This window comes from Magallana gigas, chromosome 10 (genome assembly GCF_963853765.1).
Source record: "Magallana gigas chromosome 10, xbMagGiga1.1, whole genome shotgun sequence".
NCBI classification, from domain to species: domain Eukaryota; kingdom Metazoa; phylum Mollusca; class Bivalvia; order Ostreida; family Ostreidae; genus Magallana; species Magallana gigas.
Window position 1 is genome coordinate 29,176,258 of NC_088862.1, and position 23,053 is coordinate 29,199,310.

Genomic DNA, 23,053 nt, shown 5'->3' on the forward strand with positions numbered 1-23,053 from the left:
AGCGGACAGCCTGATGGTTTTGATTTGCTCTTGTTTAAATAATTTATTTGAAGAGTTGAAAAAAAAAGAAAAAAAAGACAATTAATCTCGAAGCAAAAAGACAGATAAAAAAAAGTATGATAGAAATTACTTCACTGCATGTAGAGAACAACATTTGATAGTGAAAAATTGTTAAATAACAATACAAATTTTGAACGAGTGAGTGCATGTGAAGTAAGAAAAACTAATATGCATAAAAATTAATCATATTTATTGGTGAATTGACAAATTGACAGAGCAAAAAAAAAAAAAAAACCACGAAAATTATATCCGTTGTACTAATTTGTAACCAAAATCACTTTATGGTTTTCGTAGCATCATTCGAACTCCTTTGATGGTATTGTAGGATGTACCAGCAAAACCAAACCAGTATATTCCGGTTTTTTCTAGTATATAAGTATCAAAGTACACTCCATTCAGATTGGCCTCTGTGCAGAAAGCGTCCCTTGCGTACCACCAGCCGCCCTGGTGATCGGTTGTACACACCTTCCCATTGTGTCCGTCATTGTCACGATCCAAGGTACTAAATGGGGCGTTGTTAGCGAGACGGAACCTGTCTGTAAGCAATAATTTGGAATAAACTTTAATAGAACCTAATGTTTGCTTGTGCAAACACCCCTCTTTTTTAAAAAAAAATCCTTTTAGGAGCAGAGTTTATAGAATGCATGCTACTTTATAATTCATTTTTGTATTATCGAAAGCACTTATGTGTTCGTTAGGAGGACATTTGGGTAAACATGAATTTTATTCAAATTACCATTTTATATCCTTTTGAACGTTCAAGTTTTGTTTTATATAAATTTCCTTAACGTAAATGACACTATTCAAAAGTTCCTACGTAATCATTAAGACTTTAAAATAAACTTGATTTCCAGAGGGTTTTATGTTTGTATTTAAACCCTTTTTATAAGCTTTTTGAATTGGGTTTGCAGTAAAAAACAAATTACAATACTCCTAACATATATACAGTATACATGTAATCGATTATTTGTTTTAAAAAATGTTTCAAAGAGGCATGGTCATGATGTTACTTAAAATCTATATCTCCCTTTTAACCTTTACAATGCCTCCGTTAAGCATTTGTGATAGTTTAACCAAATTGGAGTGCCAGTCTTCACGTGAGAAGCGAAATACGGGGCTCACAATTCCTTGTTATTTAAGGAAAGACCAGATGATTGAAAATTTAAAAGAAAATTCCAGATTTAGACTTCAAATGAATTTTACAAACGCTACACACTGTTCATTTATGTTCAAAACGGATTAGCAGACAGGAAATCAGCTAGTTAAAGAATTTAAAACATTTTGTACTGGTTTATTGAACTATTGTAAACATAACCGTGGCACGAACCTTCTTTTCAAAGAATTGTGAGCCCGAGTTCTCGCTTATTACTCTAAATGAAACCAATTAAATTAGGAAAATAGTATTTGAATATAGTAATAAATATAATCCGATATTTAGCTCAAAATGTTTACATGTATTCAAGTATTTTTTTTCTTTATTTTCATTCTACCTTTCATTATATTAAATTATACGATTTAAAATTGCAAAAAAATCATTATCTCAGTATAATTAAATTCTATATTAAACGCAATAGTCCAATCCATACTTTGCAACAGTTGTTTCCCTTTGCGGGGTCAACCCAAAGGTAAAAAAAATCCTTCTTTATGCGACCAAATATGTGGGCGTCCCGTGATAAAATCTCTGAATTTTTTTTATTCCTTCTATATGTGAGTTGCCCCATTGTGGGGCAATCAAAATACACAACGGAAACGGAATTTTATTTCCAAATGACAAAGTTACAAAACATCATCACTACAAAGGCTACTGTGAGAAACCTTTAGGGTTTCCCCTAAAAGGTGGCGACCAAGGGACATAACTTTTGTAAACTGTGGATCGGTCTACGACAATAAAGATATAAGCAATTCCTACCAGAAATGTTTCCCGATATCATCGAAACGTGTATCATGTATTGAAGCGATTCGTCATCTATTGAGAACGAAAATTCAATATGTCCTTCTTGGCCATCAAACGCCTGTAACTCAATCCTTAAACGAGTGTATCCCAATACACTGGTCAGCTCATGTAAGTTGTCGTTACCTAACAAAGTGATACAGTAAAACACGGTTATAGCGAACACGCTTACAATGAATTGACTCTTACAGCGAAGTGATTTTTATTCCCCATGACTATAAAATATGTTGTACACTTGACGGATATAACGAATTCCGCTTATAACGAAGTAAAATTACCCATCCCTTGCACTTCGTTATAAGCGTGTTTTACTGTATACATTTTCAAAGAGAACATCAATATAAATTTTGGCTTGCATTAGGATAGCCATCATTACATTACTATAATTTTAGGTTCTTACAGGAATATCTTACACCACCCTATCAATAAAACTCTTATTCCTCTTCAAAGAGGATTTTTGATGGAGAAAAAAAAAATTTGAAATTCATATTTAAGGACACTTTTTTCATCGTTAAAATTATTTTCGTGTAATGATATAGAAGCGAAATGAAACAATCTGATTCTTCATTTTAACAAGACAATTGGTATACGATTTCGTAAAATGACTTCAATATGAATTGAGAGTCTAATGGGCATATCTCGATAGTTTGCACCGATTTTCGCGTAGGAATAAAGTGATACATACCTAACCAAAATTCAGAATCAATGGAACCAAAGCCTGCTTTATAGTCAGCCCAGTTTCGGTAGAAATCAACACTTCCATCAAATCGTTGCTGTATAACCTGCCCAAACGAACACGATGAAATTTGCAAGACAACTTGTATGAAAAATACAATTCTGGAAACCATAGGTTAATTAATAGAAGATTGAAGGGACGTCTATTCCTTAATGTTATAATATTTCTGAGTTGAAAAATATTTAACGAGTCTGAGAATAGTTAGATTACGGATGTTGTTGCACAGTCTTTCTTTGTAATACAGGTAATAAAAAAAATAGAGAAATTGTGATTTTATTACTTTCATTGGGTAAAATGCTAAAATAGCGTTTTACGACAGCATCACTTTCTAATATCATAACTCCATTCCCAGAAAAAAATGACTATTCATCGAAATCCGAAATGTTATTTTATGTTTCATATGTTATTTCAGTGATCATGGCGCATTCACATTCTAATCTATTTCATTTCCTGCAATGAAACGTCGGAGTTTATGTTTTGATATTGTTAAGAAATATAAATTGACTTTCACATGCGGGTTTGTTTTAAGAATTTTAAGAATAAGTAATTTTTTAATCTTTTTATCTTTTAACTATTATAAAGTAAGAAAAAGTTTTATGTAATTTAACTTAAAGTTTAAGATTTGAATATATGTCTTAATCTTTAAACATACTTCTTTTCCTCAACTAAGTAACATTAGTCTACAGATGGCAACAAATATTCATCACTCTTAAACACAGCATCGACAATAGGGGATTAGTGCAAGTTTAGTCACTAAGATCTTTGAACTTTTAACTTCAAAAGTAATAGAAGCCCCTGTAGGTTCATTTGGTATTGTAATAAAAGGTTTAGAGAAATATTAACCGAAAACGAAAGTATAAAACACAAAAATACGCAAATTTTATATTCTAAAATCCTTGACCTCAAAATCAAAAGGGGGATTCTATACACCATGAGAAATATATATGATATGAAAGGTCATTGCAAAATGGCAAAGGCTTTATGAGATATTCAATAATGTGAGATATCAAAGAGACCAAGCCGAGAAAGAACAAAAGACGGGTGGAAGGACACACAAACAAACGGACAGTTTGACATTCATTCATACATTATTACTCGCAAAATGTTCCAAAGAGATACGTTAACGTTATCGGTCCTATTTATAGGAATGTGAAAAATGTGAGATAAAAATATTTGTGAAATGTGAAAATTCCAAAAAATGAAAGAAAAAAATATGCATTGTCTGATAGCGTTGAATGTAAATAACATACAATCCAAGAATAAGTATCGTTATTGCAAGGTACATCCCGGTTTCCTCCGGAAAATTCGAGGATCATTTTACAAGTCTGGTCTGAGCTCCCTGAAAATGAAACATTAACAGCTAAAATAATGTAAATTTCTCGTTAAAACTTACTTTAAACTATGTAGAAAATAATTAGCACATAACTGCATGAAAAACAGGTCTTTCACACATCAAAGAATGTTAGCTAAAAATAAAGTAAGGCAACATACCTGTCGTATGCTCTAGCGTACTAGGGGTAAAATCGTCTATAGAACTGGTAGAGGAAGACATTTCACTTGATGTCTCAATTGTGGTGTGAGCAAGACTTAATGACGTCGGCGTCAGTAGGTCTGTGGTTGTGTTGTCAATGGGATTTGACGTTTCAGTTGTTAACGCGTCTGTGAATGTGCTGTCAGTAGGACCTGATGTTTCAGTTGTCTTAACGGCCGTTGTTGTGCTGTCAGTAGAACCCGAAGTTTCAGTTGTCAGCATGCCTGTTGTTGTGCTGTCGGTATGGCTTGATGATTTAGTTGTCATTAAGTATGCCGTTGTGGTGTCGGTAGACCTTGTGCTTTCTCTAGGACTTGACGTTTTAGCAGTCATTGCATTTGTAATCGTGCTGCTAGTAGAACCTGCTGTTTCAGTTGCCAATAAGTCTGTGGTTAAGCTGCCAGTATGACTTGGCGTTTCTGTGGTTGTGCTGCCAGTAATAATTGACGATTCAGTTGTCATCACATCTTTGGTTGTGCTGTCAGTGCGACCTGACATTTTAGCCGTCACTAAGGCTGTTGTTGAACTGTCATTAGGACTTAAAGTTTCAGTCGTCATAACATCGTTTGTTTTGTTGTCAGTAGGACTTGATGTTTCAGTGGTCATTACGTCTGTGATTGTGCCGTCAGTATGACTTGACGTTTCAGTTGCCATTACTTTTGTGATATTTCTTTCAGTTGTCACTACGTGTGTGGTTGCGATCTCAGTAGGACTTGATGTCGTTATGCCTGTGCTTATAATTTCAGTAATAATTGGTGTCATGATATCTTTTGTTGTACTTTCATTAGGAGTTGATGTTGTCGTTATGCCTGTGGCTGTGGTTTTAGTAGGACTCGATGTTGTCATGATTTCTGTGGTTGTGGTTTCAGTTGAAGTTGATGTTGTCGCTTTGTCTGTTGGGGTAGTTTCAGGAAAAATAGATGTTCCGTCACCAACACTTGTTGTTTCTGTCATCGCTGGGTTTTTGGTTGTTGCGTCAGTAAGGACAGACGTTTGGTTTTGTGGCGTCGAACCATTATTATTTGATGAGTGAGGCAAATTTGAGGTTGTTTGGTTGATATGATTAAGCATTCCAGTATCTTGCGCACTGCTTGATGTTGTATCGACGATAGTCACTGAAGCAGTTTCATTTGTGCCTGTGTCAGATGACAAAGATGATGTTTCAGACGACATACTTTGTGTTGTTTTGTCAGAAACTGAAATTAGATCATGTGTCGGAGAAGTAATTGGTTGGTGGCTACTTGTGTCTGTAAACAACATTTCATTACAGAATCGTACATTTAATATACAGAAATAATATTAATTCTAGTTATTGAAAAGTACAAGTATCTTATGTGTAGCTTTATCCAAGAATTCAATCGGTCAAAATTATTTTGATGCGATTACGCAATGGAGTATTTCCCTTTTATATCTTTAATAAATATTCATTAATTTAAAATATATATATATATATATACTCACATGCGCCTGTAACATTAATTGAAAACTGTTGAACTTGGCTAAGCATCGATTCCTAAAAAATATTAATTAAACTTTTCTCTAAAAGAAAATTATAAAATACAAATGATTCGATTTTGCACTTTGCGGTGTTGTCAACGTTTAGATACATGTAATTATATTCCAAAATTTCTATATTATTTTGAATCGTAACTGGGTCTATTTAAGATTGCTAAGGTCTCTGGATGTTTCTATCTCAAATTTTAAATTATATCACATGACAAACACTAGTCAGTTATTATGTTGTTTGTAAGATTCTGAAAAGAAATTATATACAGATATGATTAAGATGATTTTTAGTGATAATTTTTTCCCCAAACTTTAAATATTTGAATTTTATTTAGATGTAGCTGTGGGAACACGATTAAAAAATTCAACACATTTTGAATTCTTCTGTCTATCAAAAATCTTATCAAGAACCAATAAAAGTGTAAAAAAAAAAAACCCACCAATCTTACATAGCTATGTTATGACATTTCGAAAGTCATCCTAATGTCATTAAATGACGAGAGCATATAAAACATCATGCTTATCCTTTGGAAAATAATTTAAATAGGATTTCTTAATTAATTAATTAAATAAATGTTAATTATATATTAACTAAAGCGTTATTAAGTGTACTCCTATATCACAATGCATATCAACATATTTAAGGATTTAATAAACATAGATGAGGAATTGATATATACGTTTCAATTAATGTTGATACATGTAATATGTAAAACTTAAATACCAAAGGTACTGAACATTAAAACAACATATCTGGTGTAAGCAATAAGTTATTATCAATTTACAATATGATATGCAAATGATGCTGTGGTTACATTAATTTTTGTTTATTACCAACTTTGGTAGATTTCGCTGTTGAGTTCATGAACGGATTCAATAATGTTCCGTAAACTGCAATTTATATCTAATAACATATTTTATTTATAGAACCATCAGCCAAAAGTTACATATACGTTTAAACTGTTTTTTACTAGATCAACGCGAAATAATGCTTAACAATATACATGAAAGAACAAGACCAATCTTAGATATAAAAATATGATTACCTTAATATACCGCTTACAGAGTTCGTTTGAATTATTCGCTGAAATGCTTTGGTAGATGGTCGCATTCCATAGACGACAAATCCTTCCATCACAAACATCAATTCCAATGCAGCTTTCATCAATTCCACATTTAGCACCACATGTCAAAATATGGTTCCTTTTGTGATGCACGGAAAATTGATGATAAACATTTTGATTATTGTCCATGGCTATCGTTTTCAAAAAGGTTAACTTATCTTCCTCTATAGCACCGAAAGATTTGTGGAAACAAAGGCATGACGATATCAGAAAGGTAATGCACGATAGGTTTTGAGTGATAAAAATCATCTTGAAGGAACAGCATCTAGGGAAAAGTGCGGCGGTGGGAATTAAATACTTCAGATCTATACGTTTATTTTAAATAGAAATGGTCTTTAAAAAAAGTATTTGTTTACATCAAACACTTTGACTAAATACCGTACGGTGATCAATAATGTTGCTTTAAAATCAGTTTTCCAGTTTTCCTGACATCCAGCCTCTGTTTTCCAGCAGAGAAAAGAAAAAAAAAGTTACTGTAAGAATTTGCAAACACATTATTTGACATCCTCGCTGCTGGAGGTCTGCTTTCTGTGCATATATAACGACAAATAACCACTAATAACTGCGTAAGTGCAAACTTAAGTCGATTAAAAGGTACCTACATTGGTATATTTTTTTTTAGAAAAAAAAACTTAAAGCAAGTTCAATATAATTATAAATGGAGGCAATATTACATTTTACAAATCTAAGTAAGGCGCTGATCCCAAAACTTGTCCGTGTTTAGATAGAAATCTAGATAACGGCGCTTATCCTTTGGTTTAATTATTAATTTGTTGTTATTTTTGGTCCAATCTTTATGACCGCATGTCGTTTCTTTATTCCTTTTTGAAAGGAGAGAGATTTTTAAACACGTTTCCATTGTCTTTACTTTAAAACTAGAATACACCTCAATCAACCAATGAGTTATGTGTTAATTATTTCACATCTCAGATTCAGAAACCTATAAGCATAAAATATTTGCTTTTATTTTTAGATCTTGCTCATAACTTCCCTACGTCGGGACCATTCGAAGAATAAATCTAAATAATCCAAAATAATAGGTCAATTCAAATTCTACGACACTTGAAACATTTGAACTTGGTACATACACTCCTGATAGACCATTGTTATGTAAACAAATGAAATACGTGTATCTATACGTTCTATCATTTCGATTATTAGGCTTGCAGATGTTTGGGGTATCAGGTGGATACGAAATCAAACGTCTTTTTGACTTTGAAGAAAGTCGAGCCAAGAAACAAAATTAAAGAAAAACCATGATGAATACACATCTCGAAGACTTGTAGTGGGTATTTAATCGTAGAAAAACGCAAAGTCCATAGTGTATATTGCATTTTAACATGACTGATGGTAAAAGCATTGCTTGAAAATAAACATGCTTTTAAAAAAATCAGATACGGTAAGTCAATTATATATCAAAGTTGACTAATTTCTGACTAAATTGTGATACTTAAATGACTTACCTTTATAAGCTTCCCTTTGCTATTAGATTACCAGAGACCTTAAACCACATTACTTCCTAGGAAAAAAAGAAAAATAACTCTGCATTCATTAAAAGCAAGCAGATTGACACACTGGATCCAAATGCATGTACATGTACACGTGCATGTAATGTAATTTGAATGGAGGGATTTGACTAAAAAAATCGTATTAGAGTATACCAGTATTTTTTTCTATCTGGTATATTAACCCTGAGTGAAACAGCGATATCTAATACAAATCAATTTAAAGGTGTGAGCAAAATAATATAGACACTTTTTCTGTTTCATGTTCAGGTTCATTGTCTTTTTGGTCTCAATATACATAAAACTTATTGGTATACGGATGATATGTTTCAACATCAATTTCAATTCGTGGTCTAATCTAAAATAAAGTTAATGTAATTAAGTGTCTCCTTTCATTTCCTCCACGTTTGTCATGCGTTCACAACTCACTTTCAAGATTGTCCTTATGAATATTTAAGCCTCAGTTACAATCACAATTCCAAACGCGTGCATTTCATCATTTTCGGTTTTATTTTTCAAGTTCAATGTTAAAAAAAAAATCAAAGTGTGCGAATGAATGGAAACAATATAATTAATAGGATTTTTTCACGAAACTTCTGAATAAAATTCAAGTTCAAGCAGTCATTTGATCATAAAATCTAAGTGAACTTCAGGTTGATCTGCTTCTTAAAAGGGCATGGTCACGATTTTGGTCAAACATTGTTTTTCCGATTTTAATATTTACAGTGCTTCAGTACGGCATTCTTAATATGTAAATGAGTTATAAACGAGATACAGAGCTCACATCTCTTTGCTATGTAAACAAAGCTTTCGCCTACATTTTGAATGTTGAAATGAAAATTCCAATTTTAGACCTAAAATGGATTGTATTAAACGTTAAGAACTGTTTATTAATGCTTAAATGGAATAAGAAGATAGAAAAACTAGCTTAAAAAGGATTTGTACTGGTATATTAAACCTATGTAAACAAAAATACAGGGCACGAGCCTTGTTTACATGACAAAGAATTGTGGGCTCTGTATCTTGCTTGTATCGGCACGCCTGACTCGAACATTTAATTTGATCATTAGAAAAGCGTTCCTAAAGCATTCATTTGTAAATAATAAAATCAGAAAAGTGGAATTTGACCAAAATCGTGAAAATGCCCCTTTAAAGGTGTTCGATATACATGTATTAACCGTTCACAAATGCTTTCATAATATACATGTACAGTCATTCAATGCATGTCTTTTACAATTATATGCTATATTATGGTATGGGATTTTAATGATATGCTGTGAGATGTTGATGCTATGCGATTTGTACATGTATGCTATGATAAATTGAATGAAATGAAAGGCTTAATGATATGGTAAGCTATAATTGTATGTTATGAGATTTGATTTTTACCCCGTCTACATAAGAGTGAAATGAGATGAAATCAATAAAAACTGAGTAACTATCATGTTGAATACTATACAATAGTAGTCAAATTCCCATATAAGACGATTTGACTATTTCTTTAATCTAACTAGATGATATATCGCGCAATTGTGGTAATTAACATAATAATTAAGATATCGAAAAAATGTGAGCGAAACGGGAATTTGACCAGGTGAGATAGTTGCTTTCTTGCTATAGTCTGTATCACAGTTCCTCATAGGAAAATTGATCAAAATATATTTAAAAAAAAACATATCTTCTCGCAATTGATGTTTACATTTATTTTGTGTTACAATATTAGTTGCATAAAAGCCCATTTACTTAATAATTGACATCTATATTTTGAATTTTATTTAAAACATTAAATTGGTCTCAAAATTTTTCCTTATTTCTTTAAACAATGGAGATTATTGCAAATCAGTACATGGAGTACTTAGAGTGCATTTATACTACAAAACATAGTCACATTAATACTTGCTGCAAAAAATTAAATAATGATGATAATTTAAGTTTGGATGGACATTCTATAAAAAGATAATATTGTCAAGCTTGGATGAAGACTAATCTTCAATGAGATATACAATCATTTGGTGGTATTTTGAATCGCATCGCGTTTCCTGTTTTCGGACGTTTGAAGTGTCACTATGCAATGTACTATAGCATTGAATCATGATTTTTTGAAGTATACACTCTCATAACTGCCGCGGTGTGTGCATACAAATTGAGTAACGCGCGTTAGCGCGTTATGAAAATTTGTATGCACACACCGCGGCAGTTATGAGAGTGTATACTTCAAAAAATCATGATTTAATGCTTATATTTACATTTTTTAACTTCTTGCCTTGTCTGCAAATGTGAATTATACCTTAAAATTCCGATCTTATCCTAAGGGTAAGTTAATATTAATGGAAGAGCCACAGTAACAGCCACGAGCGTGCACTTTGATTTTCGCTTGTGACGTTGCAGTTTACAGCGTTCAACGTTTGTGACGTCATAATAAAACTCGTCAATTTGACCTTTGACTACTTGTTGCATTTAGAGGCATTTGAAGATCACAGAATTTAATGGAAAAACACAGTAGAATGTAAATATAAAGGAGTAACACTTGAAACTACCCTAAAATCATAAGTTATCTGTTACAAGTTAGAAGAGAATATCATACGTTAATATCTAATGTTTTTTCGGACATTAATGGAGGAAATTTGTCTATTGAGAACGCTGTTGAATATTTTTCATTTATTCTGTGTCTTGAATAATCGAAGAAAATTGACAAACTGTATGATGATAAATTGGCAATTTTATATGCTTCAAGAACCGTAAAGATTTGTTCATAAACCTATCAAATGTAGACATAATTCAAGCATTTCAAACACTCTTTAGTTTTGGGTGTATGGAATCAATATTAAAAACAGACTGTTTGTGCCAGTTCAGCTATTAATTCAAAATACCAGAAAATGACCTGCAATATACTAAAGCGGTGATGTCATAAGAACTACTGTCAAAGACTCTACTTCAAAGGTTGAAATATTTTGTGACAAAGATCGCTTTTCTTACATGATCTCCTTTCTGATTATATAAAACAACCAATTATTAACACGCGTGTTATATATTTTGCAACTACGGTAAGTTTTAAAAAGAGAATCGGATAACCCGAAATGACTGTTGTTTCCCCTTTCATTATATAATTTTTTATTGAATCAGCTTTCAATTGGGTTGTGACCGACAATTTTTACACAGTTTAGACAGTATTTTTTTTTCATTTAACGTAAATGAAAAAAAGTGTAAACGCTGAATCAAATGTCGGCTAACCCCTACTATGTTGTTAAGCTACGTGCTATTTATATACACTAAATTCAGCGCTTAACTTGTTGATTCTTATGGTTTAAAAATCAATAGATCATGTGAGATAAAACAATATTCTTAATTTCAAATTCAAATCCATTCCCCCCATCCAATTCAGCTTTCCCGTTTTATGCATACATTTCATTTATTGGTATAGATGGAGAACACAATCCATTGTTTACAAATTAATACATAAGGTTTACAACCAATATGTCGTGGTAAAAAAAACCTGTATGAAATATAAAAAAGCCAAACGCTAGTGTATGCATATTTATTTGCACATTTTAAACCAAAGTTGTCAGATATAAAGTATCTGCCCAATGATTCACTCCCGCTTTACTTCCGCCATGACTTTAATTGGTTTATAACCGCGTTCATTTTACAAGGTAACATTTACAGTGTAACTTTTGTTACACCCTTAATACAGTGCGTTTGGTTCTGCTGTTCTTGGTGCCGATTCCATATAGGTAAATTTGCCTACGTCGACATCAGTGGTAAGAGATATTACAAGTTTAAAACTAGAACCTTAGATAAGTGTAAGTATAAACTGTAGTACCGCTATCATCATGCTTAGGAGTTTTATTTTTTCAAGATGATTTATCATGATGCCAGAAATTACTGAAAAACTTGTTTCCCTTTAGCAAACTATCTGCATCATTCTTTATAGTCTTCAATAATAAATATTGGCAATTTCTCTGTTACATAAATACGTAACTGATTTACAATATATATATATATTTATTTTTTTTGTTTCCAACAAATTATCAATATTTGTTTGTATCTCAATGCTAGTAAAAAAATCATGTTGAAAGAATGTTTAGTTCAGTGACAGAAACGAATTTATTTTTCCAGCTGTAGTTTTCTTAGAGAAAATAATTTCTTCAAGAAAGCTTGTTGTTTATTTGTTTTCCGTTTAAATAATGCAATTCATTAATTTTTATAAATATATTTATTATTTAAGTCAGCTTTCATAAAACACATACATATTTATTCATAATTTAAAAAAAAGGCTTTCATCTTGATTCTTTTTTTTTTTAATCATAAATCCTAATATCTATTTTACGACCGTAATCGGGCATCATCTTTTTTAACGTTACACATATTTTTATACACATTCCAATATATATATATATATATATATATATATATATATATATATATATATATATATATATATATATATATATATATATACTTAGTATATATATATATACTTAGTATATGACTTGTTCATTTTTTCTCTGAAAATTGGAGACAAATTGCAGTCGATTATTGCATGCGCATTAATAGAATACTTTCAATTTAAAAAAAAGTTCTGCTTCCAGAGGAATACAATTGTAATAATAATTGATTAGTAATAGATATTAATTCACGAACTACCAAGTCGTCCATTAAAGATACCATTTAATTTTTATTTCATTAACAAAAATAAAATACTTAATGTTAATGAAATATGTGTAAGGATTTTAATTTTTTTAATTGAAATGTCAGCAAACAATAAAGATAGTTAAATCCTTTGTTTTAGATTTTGGTCTGCTGTTTTTCAGAAAAGGATTCGCTGTATTGTTTATTTACGGCAATGTAATAATGATGAAAAGCCTATAAACTTTCGTTGAATAGGAGCAAAGTTCTATATTAATAAGTCAACACAATATAACATCCGTGTCTTTCTGGGGTTTTTTTGCTGGTCTAATCGATTATTCAAAGAAACATAGAAGATAAGATGTCGAAAGTTAAGTTGATGTTGGAAGAGCAACAGTCGTCGCATCGGAAGATCCTGCAAGAGCGGGAGTGGCTGGGTCATCTGTTGTTTGATCAACATCAGTGGTCAGTTCGGTTGTTCCTCCATTAGCCACAGTTGTTGGACCATGTGTCTGTACGTTAGTTGCCGTTAGAACAGCTACAGTTGTTTGGTCCGTTGTTCCTCCATTAGCTACAGTAGTTGGATCATTTGTCTGTACACTATTTGTCGTTGGAACAGCTAGAGTTGTTTGGTAGGTAGTTCCTCCATTAGCCACAGTAGTTGGATCATGTGTCTGTACACTATTTGTCGTTGGAACAGCAGGAGTTGTTTGGTCGGTAGTTCCTCCATGAGCCACAGTAGTTGGATCATTTGTCTGTACACTATTTGTCGTTGGAACAGCTAGAGTTGTTTGGTAGGTAGTTCCTCCATTAGCCACAGTAGTTGGATCATGTGTCTGTACACTATTTGTCGTTGGAACAGCAGGAGTTGTTTGGTCGGTAGTTCCTTCATTAGCTGTAATGGTTAAAGCAGTTGTCCCAAGGTTAATTGTTGTTGGAACAGCAGCAGTTGTAGGGCTGCTAGTTCCTCCAACAGCTATAGTAGATAAGTCAGTTGTCTGAAGGTTACTTGTTACAACAGCAGTGGTAATGTCTATATTTGGACCTGATTGTGAATTCTGTATAAAAAATTAGATTACGTAAAGTTTAGCTACAATGTAATTTCTTTGACAATGATACACATACGTATTGATATCAACCAACAGTTAACCAGTGAAGCTTTCTTTTAGATGCATGTGTTACTTTGTCAAAACTTTTGAAATTATCATGGTTATTGTTTTAAAAATTACAATGTGCGTACAAATATCAATTCATCGACTCTTTAAGATGTAAAAAAAAAACACATCTAAACAGCATTATATGTCGCGATCTGTAAATTACAGATAATTATTAAATGGTTCGTGTCATTATTAATATTTTTTAAAGAGACCATGTAGATGGATTTAAAAAAAAAAATACAAGAAACACTTATGAATTTGATCGTCACCAGAAAAAATTTGCGTCTTGAATATTTTCACAAACCTTAAATTGCAAAAAATTTCTGGCGCGAACAAAATTTGGTTTACAGTTGAAGGTTTATGTATGCTATCTGAATATATGATGTACATCTCAAATGTTAAATTATTATCAAAATAAACAATATCGGTTTCAATCTCATAGTGATTTTACATGACGTACCTTCGAATAGCGATGACAGTCGATCGCTGATGTCGAACTAAAAGTAACGTTAGTTTCATAGCTTCCATTCCACAGACGACAAAGCTCTCCCCCACACACCTCCATCCCAACACACTGGCCTGCTGATCCACAGTGTGCCCCACAAGAGATCCTGGGACTACCAGCTCGTGCCATCAGGGGGACCTCCATGAAGACGTTTGGTTCTGGCGATTTTGGTGCAGATTCCATGTAGGTAAAGCTATTTACGTCAATGGTTAAAGACTTTACCAAACCGGAACCCAAGTTTAATGCCGTAAGCACTAACGCTATCATGTTGGAATATGTTGCCATTGAATTGCAATGTAAAAACCACGAATCAGTGAGAAAAAAAGTTTCCGTGTATTTGTAACTTGTCCTTTACATCGGAAGTAAACTTATCATGTGTAATTATACAGACAAAATGGACATGATCATCAAGATGCCTTTGACGCTTTTTGGTTTTGTCTCCGTTTGAAAGGATTTTATTGACTATTTGCTTTGGGGGGGGGTCCAATGTCGTTTATTATGATATTGCAAACTATTGTAAAATATATTTACCGTTTTCAAACCTTTGTAAAACATGCCATGTCCCGTTCTTTAGATCAATAACAATATTGCCTAACTCCTTGTCACAAATACACGTACTCGACTTGCAATGAAAATATTTATGGTGACCTTTAATAACTGCACAAGTTTAATTATTTTGCTTCCGCCAAGTTATTGTTCGTCTAAATAAATAAATATTGTGTTGGCCATGGAAGAATATTCGTGCAGTCCAGTGACAGAATTGATTTTATACATCTAAATAAACTGTTGTGAGGACAAAACTCTACAAGTCAGTACAAGAAAAGCTGTTTTTCTTTCATTGCAAATAAATCTATTTAAATGATAAGTTATTACAACGTACATCTACATGCACATACTTTTAAAAGCCACCCCCCCCCCTTTTTTCAGTAGTTTTTCCTTAAAACCACTACCTATAAAACTACTTGAGTGTATCAGAAACCGATCTCTTTATAATTACATGAACATAGACAATCAAATGTATAAAATATACATGTACATGCATTTCAGAGCAGACTTTCTTCACGATCATGTTTTTTTGCAAATGGAAAAAAATGTCTGATGCTAACCAGGCAAGGTTGTTAGAGCATGTATAAATAATTATTTAGTTTTCCAACTGAAGATGCATTGTACCTAGTGTAACATTTCTTTTACCAAAACTTTGTTAAAACATTCCAATGCTTCAATCATGCTTTGGTAAAACATTTGAATATCTAAAGAACCAACAAAAATAAAATTTTCATAATTTTAGTAATTTTATTGCCATTTTTTGTTTTCTACACAGTATGATAAAACAAACAAACAATCAATATTCTTCAACTCAATTATTGCTTTTTAACAGCAAGATTACAAAACCCGTATCTACAATTAAAAACATATTGTACATTTTGTGTACAAAATAAGGTAACCCCACTTTGATTCTCTTAATTCTTTTTTGTCCCAAGAGAAAAGAGACAACAAACTTGTTTTGTGGCATACTTGTTATGTACAAACAACACCCTTCTTTTCACACCCTTTCTATTTCAGGACTCACTCATTACATGTTCCTTCACGCAATGATGTAGATGTATTATATGCTCATTTCAGTTGTATTGTTGATACAACAACTATGTACTGAAATTCCCCTTAAAAATATTGATCATTATAAAAAGGTCACAGGAAGTATTTCTCAGATCATATCATACATTATAACATATATACATCTCTCTCTCTCTCTCTCTTTCTCTCTATGATATATACACACACCAGTTTTGTGTCACCAAAAAAATAAAATAATCCCTTTTGAAAAAATAACAACAATCAACACAACAAAAAATCACATAATACTTCATGAGACATGATCACCAGAAAATGACATAATGAAACATAGGTAATTATCTCTTAACTTCATGCAAGTACATGTTTCCTCATTAAATACTAAAATTCTCACACGTTTTTCCTGAAATTTTAATAGATTCTTTAAACATAAATGCTTTCCCTATAAACATTTAGATTCTCAATACTCTCATCTTGCATGTACACCATATATGGTTAACATTAAAATTCTCAAAACAAACATTATTCAACATTCTCACAGTTGATGTACATATGAATCAATTCCATTCACATGTTAACATGGTCAATGTTTGGGTTTTTTTTTCATTTATCTTAAAAAAAATTCCAAAACTGCCAATCAACCAACCCACTGACTTAAACATAAAAAATGATTATATTTTTACTTCAAAATTACAATAAACATATAACTTTTTCTTCATTATCTTTTCTTGAGATGTGATGATGAGATGTTGCATTGCTGAAAGAATGAGGACCTAAATTCATTTACTTAGTGGTAACCCCAACCCATCATGTCATGAAACCTATCTCAGTATGGCTCAATTTTGGCGCAGCAAAATCGAAGCAAAATCGCCAGTCCTTGGCGGATATTACTGTACTGATAATAATGTAAACAGCATGTCCATAAAATTACTTACATTGAAGATTTGCTTAGAGTTACAAGAACAATCTTGTAGACCCCTCTTCCCCACCCAGACCTTGTTTTTGAATACTCAACAGTTTTCAATTTAAAAAAAAAATAAACATTCAATTTTATCACTCCTCACTAACATTTTAATCGCACAAACTTTGTTTTAAAATAATGAACACATCCCACATTATGTATTTCTTCAGCTATCTTTGCTCAAAATACATTGTTAAAAAAAATTATACTCTTGCATATGCCTGTTGTGGTCAAAATCAGCTATACATGTATTGTGAAATCACCTTAGCTATGTTATCACTTTAAGTTCAAGTCATCGCTAAGTGCTATATGTATGTGCGAAATTACTGGACTTAAGTCAACATCTTTGATTATGGAGGTAAACCTGCAAGTTTACTCTTGGTCTTCGACTGTTGACTAATTTTAGCTCTGAGCACCACACCACAAACGACCTTCACACTGACGTATTTACAACAGTAACATGGCTGACATGGAAAGAACCATAACTCTTCCATCACTTCATAACTTGGATCACAGGAGTTACTGCTTTTGGCTGACCAAACCGGTGCAAGGTTTTGTGCCTTCTGGATTCAATACTCTATGATTCAATACTCAGTTTGACCAATATCACAGTCTTTGCTATAAACTAATCCATGATGATTTTCTTTGTTCACTGAGGTATTAAGTCAATCTTTTTTTTTTTTGGAGTAAAAACCATAAGTTAACTGCACATCACAGATTCTTCAATCAGTCTTTGGCTTGGTAGGAGATGCTGGACTTTCATCATACTGTCAAAATAAAAGACCCTTTTGTACGAACAAAATAAAGATTAAAGTTTTTCAGACTCAGCTTGAAATGCTACCTATATTGCTATTAAAACAGGGGAATAACTCAATTTTTAAAGTTTAAGTGAAAAGGAAAGTAAAAATTAATATTTTTTTGCTTGTCTTGACAAATGCAAGCAAAATGTGTATTTATTGTATAGCAATACCTCAGAATAGTGCAACATTTAAAGAACTATATATGATAAGAGTTAAATTTGGCCCCCACAATTCGCCATTTTTTAAGTGTTTCGGGTACAATAAAATGTTTACTAATTTTTTAGAAGAGTTGATATAAAATATATTTTTCATCTATTTATTTGATTTATTTGCACACACTGGCAGTATATGACGTCAGAAGTGACGCCATTTCTATAATTCAATCCAAATCAGCCAAAAATTGACATTTTTCTTATCTATTTACGAATGGGAAATATAGAGCGCATGCTTGAACAAGGAATATTTTTTTGTCACTTATTAGTCTTGGCTAGGTACATCTCTGATTAAAATGTTTTATTTGTTCAAGAATGCGATCTGTGTTTTCGGAAGGAAAAACTGCTTGAAAACAAGCTGTTTTACGCTGAAAATGCAAAAATGGCGGGAAAAGGTTGTCTTTACAATGTCATATCTCTAAATTGTGGGCACTTGAATCAAAATGAATATTATGTAAACACACCACATATATATCTGCACTAAGAAAACAAAGAATGATAGTAAAATGATGATGTTCATTTTAGGGGGCCATTTTAGGCCCTTATCATATATAGTCCTTTGCACATCAAGTCAAAATTGCTCACTTCCAAACCCTGAACATTTGTAGCTACACATATAAATCTGCCAAAGGTTTGTAAACTTACACATGACTTCAATCACTTGAGGAGGATGATTCATTATTTGCTGGTGAAGTTTTAACTATGGCTAAAATTTTCAGAATATAATGTGGCAGGCAAGTTTCATATTTTTATTGCAAGATGCGCAAAGGGAAATATTCAATTAGTCAATTTTCATCTTTATAATTGAGTTCTTCCTCTTTTAAAAATAGGACAAAAATCAATCAAAAGGGCAGCATTTGACAGAAGGCAGTGGCAGTGCCTATGAATGATACATTATTTTTTGTTGGTCTTAACTGGATAACAATGTGTTGACCTAGATGTTGCGTAAAATAAACATCAAGTACCAATGCGAGCTGTCGGCCGATGTTTCCCATCGTCACACCCCCTGAGAAGAATATGCATGGCAACCATGACCTCACGAACAGGAACTCTGCTTTGGAATAGCTGAAACAAAATACAAGTTTATCCATTACTCCCAGGTGCCTCAAATATAATTCATACAAAGACACTAAAATGTAAAATCTGAAAAAGCATTGTTAGCGTTGTGAGGAATTTAACAGTACATTGTGAAGAATGAAACTTTTAAAACTTTCAACATGATTTAATCTTGAGGAATTCTACCTAAATTAAGTGAGACCAATGTATACATGGTTTTTTTTCTATGATCAGACTTTGTTTTTTATTTATATATTTTCTTAAATGTTGTTTCACTTGAGTTTTCATAATAAAGATCAAACTAAAATGTTTACAATTTAAAAAATTTACAGCAAGGGTAACCTTTTTTCTATTTTTTTTTTTGGGAGGGGGGGGGGGGGGAGAGGGGTGTGGGTGTAAACTTAAATTTTATCCAGGCAGTACTTACTTGTATACACCGTTATAGACTAGAAGCTGTGTGACTAGAGTGGCCAGGACTGCAATCCCCACCCCCAGGCCGAATCCACAGGGGGAGCGGTCAAACAGCCACCACAGTCCTATAGACATGGCTGCCAGGGTCATTGAGAGCTGCATGTTGTTCACAAAGTCCAGTTTCTATAGAACTGGGTTAAGGATAAAACCTGTACAGATTATCTTGTGCCTTAACTACTGTTTCTGATCAACTACTCTTCTCCCACACTCTTGATTTAGTTTCATGCACTATTGAATGAGATGAAATGAAAGTGAAAATATTTTGCAAAAAATTATCAACCTTGCAAAAAGGCCAGTTTTACCATATGCATACAGTCATTAAAGCAAAAAATGAAGTAAGACAGAGTGACTGATGAAAAATAACCTTATTTTACATGTAATTAGTACATCACTCTCAGGTTCTACAAAAATGAAAATAATGGTACTAATTCACAAACGAAATGATCATTTATGATTTTTGACATATGATTGACATCATGAATGGAAAAAGGATACAGCACTGGCGTGGTTGATTCCGACGAATACGGCGATACATCTCATGACTTTGGACCACTCCCCTTTGTGGGAGTCGGGGTTGCTGATTGACAGGTGACGATCTAGGCATGGATACAGAAGTCCGATCAACACTAGAAAAAAAATATGGACTTTATTTTCAAGTACTTGCAGAAGTATGATTACATGTCTGGTAAACAGACAGTTTCCAAATGGAGATAAAAGTGTGGGTTTTTTTTTCCAGGTAGCTGTTCAAATTCAACCGAAATCCATTGTACAATGTTGCACAAAAATAAGGTATTGAATTACACAATTCCTTGTAACATGTGCATTACAAGTAATTCAAATACAGTATTGAAGGGAGATTTAAGTTACTAGCTGTCACAAATCAGCTTTTTCCTTGTCTTCTCCATCCCCTCCCCTAATTTTTTTTTATCATCCTTAATACACAATTATAATGTTCATTGTTGAAGACTTAAATTATTATTAAAAAAGTTAACAAAATAGAGAATGATTCTGATAAGATATATAAATTAGAGTTGTGCCAAAACATTTATCTCAAATGATGCTACATGTAATTCACCTGGGTTTTTTTTTTATACAAGTCATGCACAATTATCTCTTCCCACACTAAACAGACTTTTTGTCCGTTTACTGTATAATTGGTCACATGAACAACTCTATATTTCTAGGGTCATTAAACATGATTCAGCCGTATGAATTGTGTCCTCATTGAAATCATAACAAATATCAGGTCATAGCTTAACAAACAAATATCGGACGACATTTGCAAGTCGTGGCGAATACCATGGTGAACATTGCAACCAACTGTACATCCTTTTTTTATCTTACAAAACTGGACCTTATTTTTAAACCTGCGCTGTGGGACGTCCCACGCAAGTGTTTCTTTGGCCTTTTCTTAAAGGCCTACATTTGATAAAGCCCTAGAATAGATAATGATATGAAGTTTCTGGGTCAGACACATTGGAAAATATTGGTGTGCTCGAGATATTATGACAAACGTTTGCATCCCTTGGACAGTTATTTTAAAAACTGTACTCAAACTGAGTACATTGGTATCTCCTGATTAACTAGTATCTACGTACTGTATAGACGTACTATCTATCCAGGTTGTTTATTTTCTTGCAGTGACACAGACAAAACAAACTAGCTGTTGCAAATAATTCTTGGCAAGTTGACAAACTATGTCTGAAGCTCATTGTCTCAGCCTTACATGTATGCATGGGCAGCATCAAAGATTATCTTGAATTCTATTGCTGGAATTCACTCATAAATTTAAGCTTAATTTTGTGTGAAAATAGCAATCATAGCATAATCTTGTGAAAATAGCAATTATAGCATAATCTAAGTACTTAAACATGCAAGTAACTATTAGGCCAAAATACTGATGCATGTTTCCTTTCATTACAATTGCAAACTCTGCCTCTGCTTTTTAAAACTTTTTATCATTATTTGTTTAAAAATGAAATGGGAACAATTTTTCCTTCTTTTTTTTTTTTGGAAAATTTTAAATGCCAAGGAAGAAAATTTTGAAGCATGAGAAGTCAATGTTAAGAAAAGACTGTTGCCTTAACATTGCTCTGCTTGAAAATGGATCATCAAATATTTGTTTCCCTGAATTTTAGGGATAGTTTAGATATGGGAGGTAAAGCTTACACTACACAGCCTTTACTTTCTTGACCAACTAGATTAGGTCAATTTTGAATTAAATTGAACTCCTATCATTTTTTAAATATCCTTTAGAGGAAAGGTGCTGTGATACAATTTAAGGTATTTCCAGGATTATGAACAAAATGACGAATAGATTAAATCTTCAATAAACAGCGTAAATGATATCTGACTGCAGCTAACAGGACATTATCATGGAATCAAGAGATTTACAAAGAAGAAAACAGGATGATAAAGAAGATTTAGATTTTGTTAATTTTTACCTGCAGCGGCTCCACACATGGGTGGAACCCACCATTCCTTCAGGAAGAGGTTCTCTAGAAGCTCTGGTGGCATCTTCAATGACACGTTGCCTTGACGATTTATTTGCAGCAGGTTCATAAACACGGCAAAGAAGTTGCCGATCATGAAGAGCACCGTCCCTCTCAAGAGTAGACCCATATTTTACAAGAATTTCTGCTGTAAAAAATGAACAAATGAAAGTTGTTACATTATAAGTCTTGGAGATCCAACATTTTCAATGATTTCTGCTGTGAAAATGAACAAAGAGAAATGAAAATGCCCTTGACTATGTCTTGGAACCGACTTGTTTGTCGACAGCTGTTTAGAATTAAAATTATGGAGTCTGACTGCAAAAACACAATATCTGGCTCTGATAACAAATGCACAGTCTGCACGTGAATTGAACTCACGTTCTATTTTCAAACAGGTGATATCTTTTACACAAAAACCAATGATTGTGATCTTATTTTCTATCCACCTGTGCAATTCCAAAATGTAAACAAATATGTCAACAACATATCTCGGCCGACATTTAAAAAAATATTTTGGACTTGAAGCTCACCAACAGAAATTCATAATAAAGTCCTTACCTTAGCTGTTGTTTACAATCGCACTGTCTGTTTATAAGTTTATCGCTCTTGATAATTTATACATAAAATATCTGGTGACCGGTATGCTATGTTGTATCAGCTCATTGACCCCATGGTCTTACCATGAACAAAATCTCGGATGTTTCAGGTCAGCCAATAAGATTTGAGAATTTAAGTAACGATTAAAATAACTAACCAATCAACACGCGGCATTTTCTCCCGCCATA

General features: G+C 32.7%; 3 protein-coding genes across 4 annotated transcripts; all 3 read right to left on the reverse strand.

The window, feature by feature from the left end:
- Positions 1–324: 324 nt before the first annotated feature.
- LOC105327703 (mucin-3A) lies at positions 325–7,405 on the reverse strand. Its single transcript, XM_020067015.3, has 7 exons — positions 6,831–7,405; positions 5,740–5,791; positions 4,239–5,525; positions 3,998–4,086; positions 2,697–2,793; positions 1,970–2,137; positions 325–596 (listed from the first exon to the last, which is right to left on the reverse strand). Exons 1-7 carry the CDS (start codon positions 7,155–7,157, stop codon positions 340–342), a joined length of 2,277 nt encoding a protein of 758 aa, XP_019922574.3. The 5' UTR covers positions 7,158–7,405; the 3' UTR covers positions 325–339.
- Positions 7,406–13,073: 5,668 nt separating this feature from the next.
- On the reverse strand, positions 13,074–15,079 carry LOC105324059 (uncharacterized). Its single transcript, XM_011423113.4, has 2 exons — positions 14,657–15,079; positions 13,074–14,097 (listed from the first exon to the last, which is right to left on the reverse strand). The coding sequence occupies exons 1-2, from the start codon at positions 14,984–14,986 to the stop codon at positions 13,411–13,413; spliced, it is 1,017 nt and encodes a 338-aa protein (XP_011421415.4). The 5' UTR covers positions 14,987–15,079; the 3' UTR covers positions 13,074–13,410.
- A 2,595-nt stretch (positions 15,080–17,674) lies between these two features.
- On the reverse strand, positions 17,675–22,967 carry LOC105327698 (insulin-induced gene 2 protein). 2 transcript variants are annotated; one of them, XM_011428305.4, is made up of 6 exons: positions 22,827–22,967; positions 22,218–22,413; positions 20,269–20,399; positions 19,730–19,896; positions 19,212–19,311; positions 17,675–18,001 (listed from the first exon to the last, which is right to left on the reverse strand). In XM_011428305.4, the coding sequence occupies exons 2-6, from the start codon at positions 22,393–22,395 to the stop codon at positions 17,957–17,959; spliced, it is 621 nt and encodes a 206-aa protein (XP_011426607.1). In that variant the 5' UTR covers positions 22,396–22,413; positions 22,827–22,967; the 3' UTR covers positions 17,675–17,956. The 2 variants fall into 2 exon arrangements, with proteins under 2 accessions (XP_011426607.1, XP_011426609.1); XM_011428307.4 differs by having other exon boundaries at positions 22,218–22,410; positions 22,827–22,960.
- Between the last annotated feature and the right edge of the window lie 86 nt (positions 22,968–23,053).

Bases quoted from the DNA above. Each gene is read 5' to 3' on its own strand.
- LOC105327703 (XM_020067015.3), bottom strand. From the start codon at position 7,157: ATGATTTTTATCACTCAAAACCTATCGTGCATTACCTTTCTGATATCG. The intron at 5,792-6,830 runs GTAATCATATTT...AATATTTTTTAG, and splicing joins TCTGTAAGCGGTATATTAAG to GAATCGATGCTTAGCCAAGT. The intron at 5,526-5,739 runs GTGAGTATATAT...TGTTGTTTACAG, and splicing joins AATTAATGTTACAGGCGCAT to ACACAAGTAGCCACCAACCA.
- LOC105324059 (XM_011423113.4), bottom strand. From the start codon at position 14,986: ATGGCAACATATTCCAACATGATAGCGTTAGTGCTTACGGCATTAAAC. The intron at 14,098-14,656 runs GTACGTCATGTA...TTTTTTATACAG, and splicing joins ACTGTCATCGCTATTCGAAG to AATTCACAATCAGGTCCAAA.
- LOC105327698 (XM_011428305.4), bottom strand. From the start codon at position 22,395: ATGGGTCTACTCTTGAGAGGGACGGTGCTCTTCATGATCGGCAACTTC. The intron at 20,400-22,217 runs GTAAAAATTAAC...TTTTTTTTCTAG, and splicing joins CATGTGTGGAGCCGCTGCAG to TGTTGATCGGACTTCTGTAT. The intron at 18,002-19,211 runs GTACTTGATGTT...TTATTTTGACAG, and splicing joins TCGGCCGACAGCTCGCATTG to TATGATGAAAGTCCAGCATC.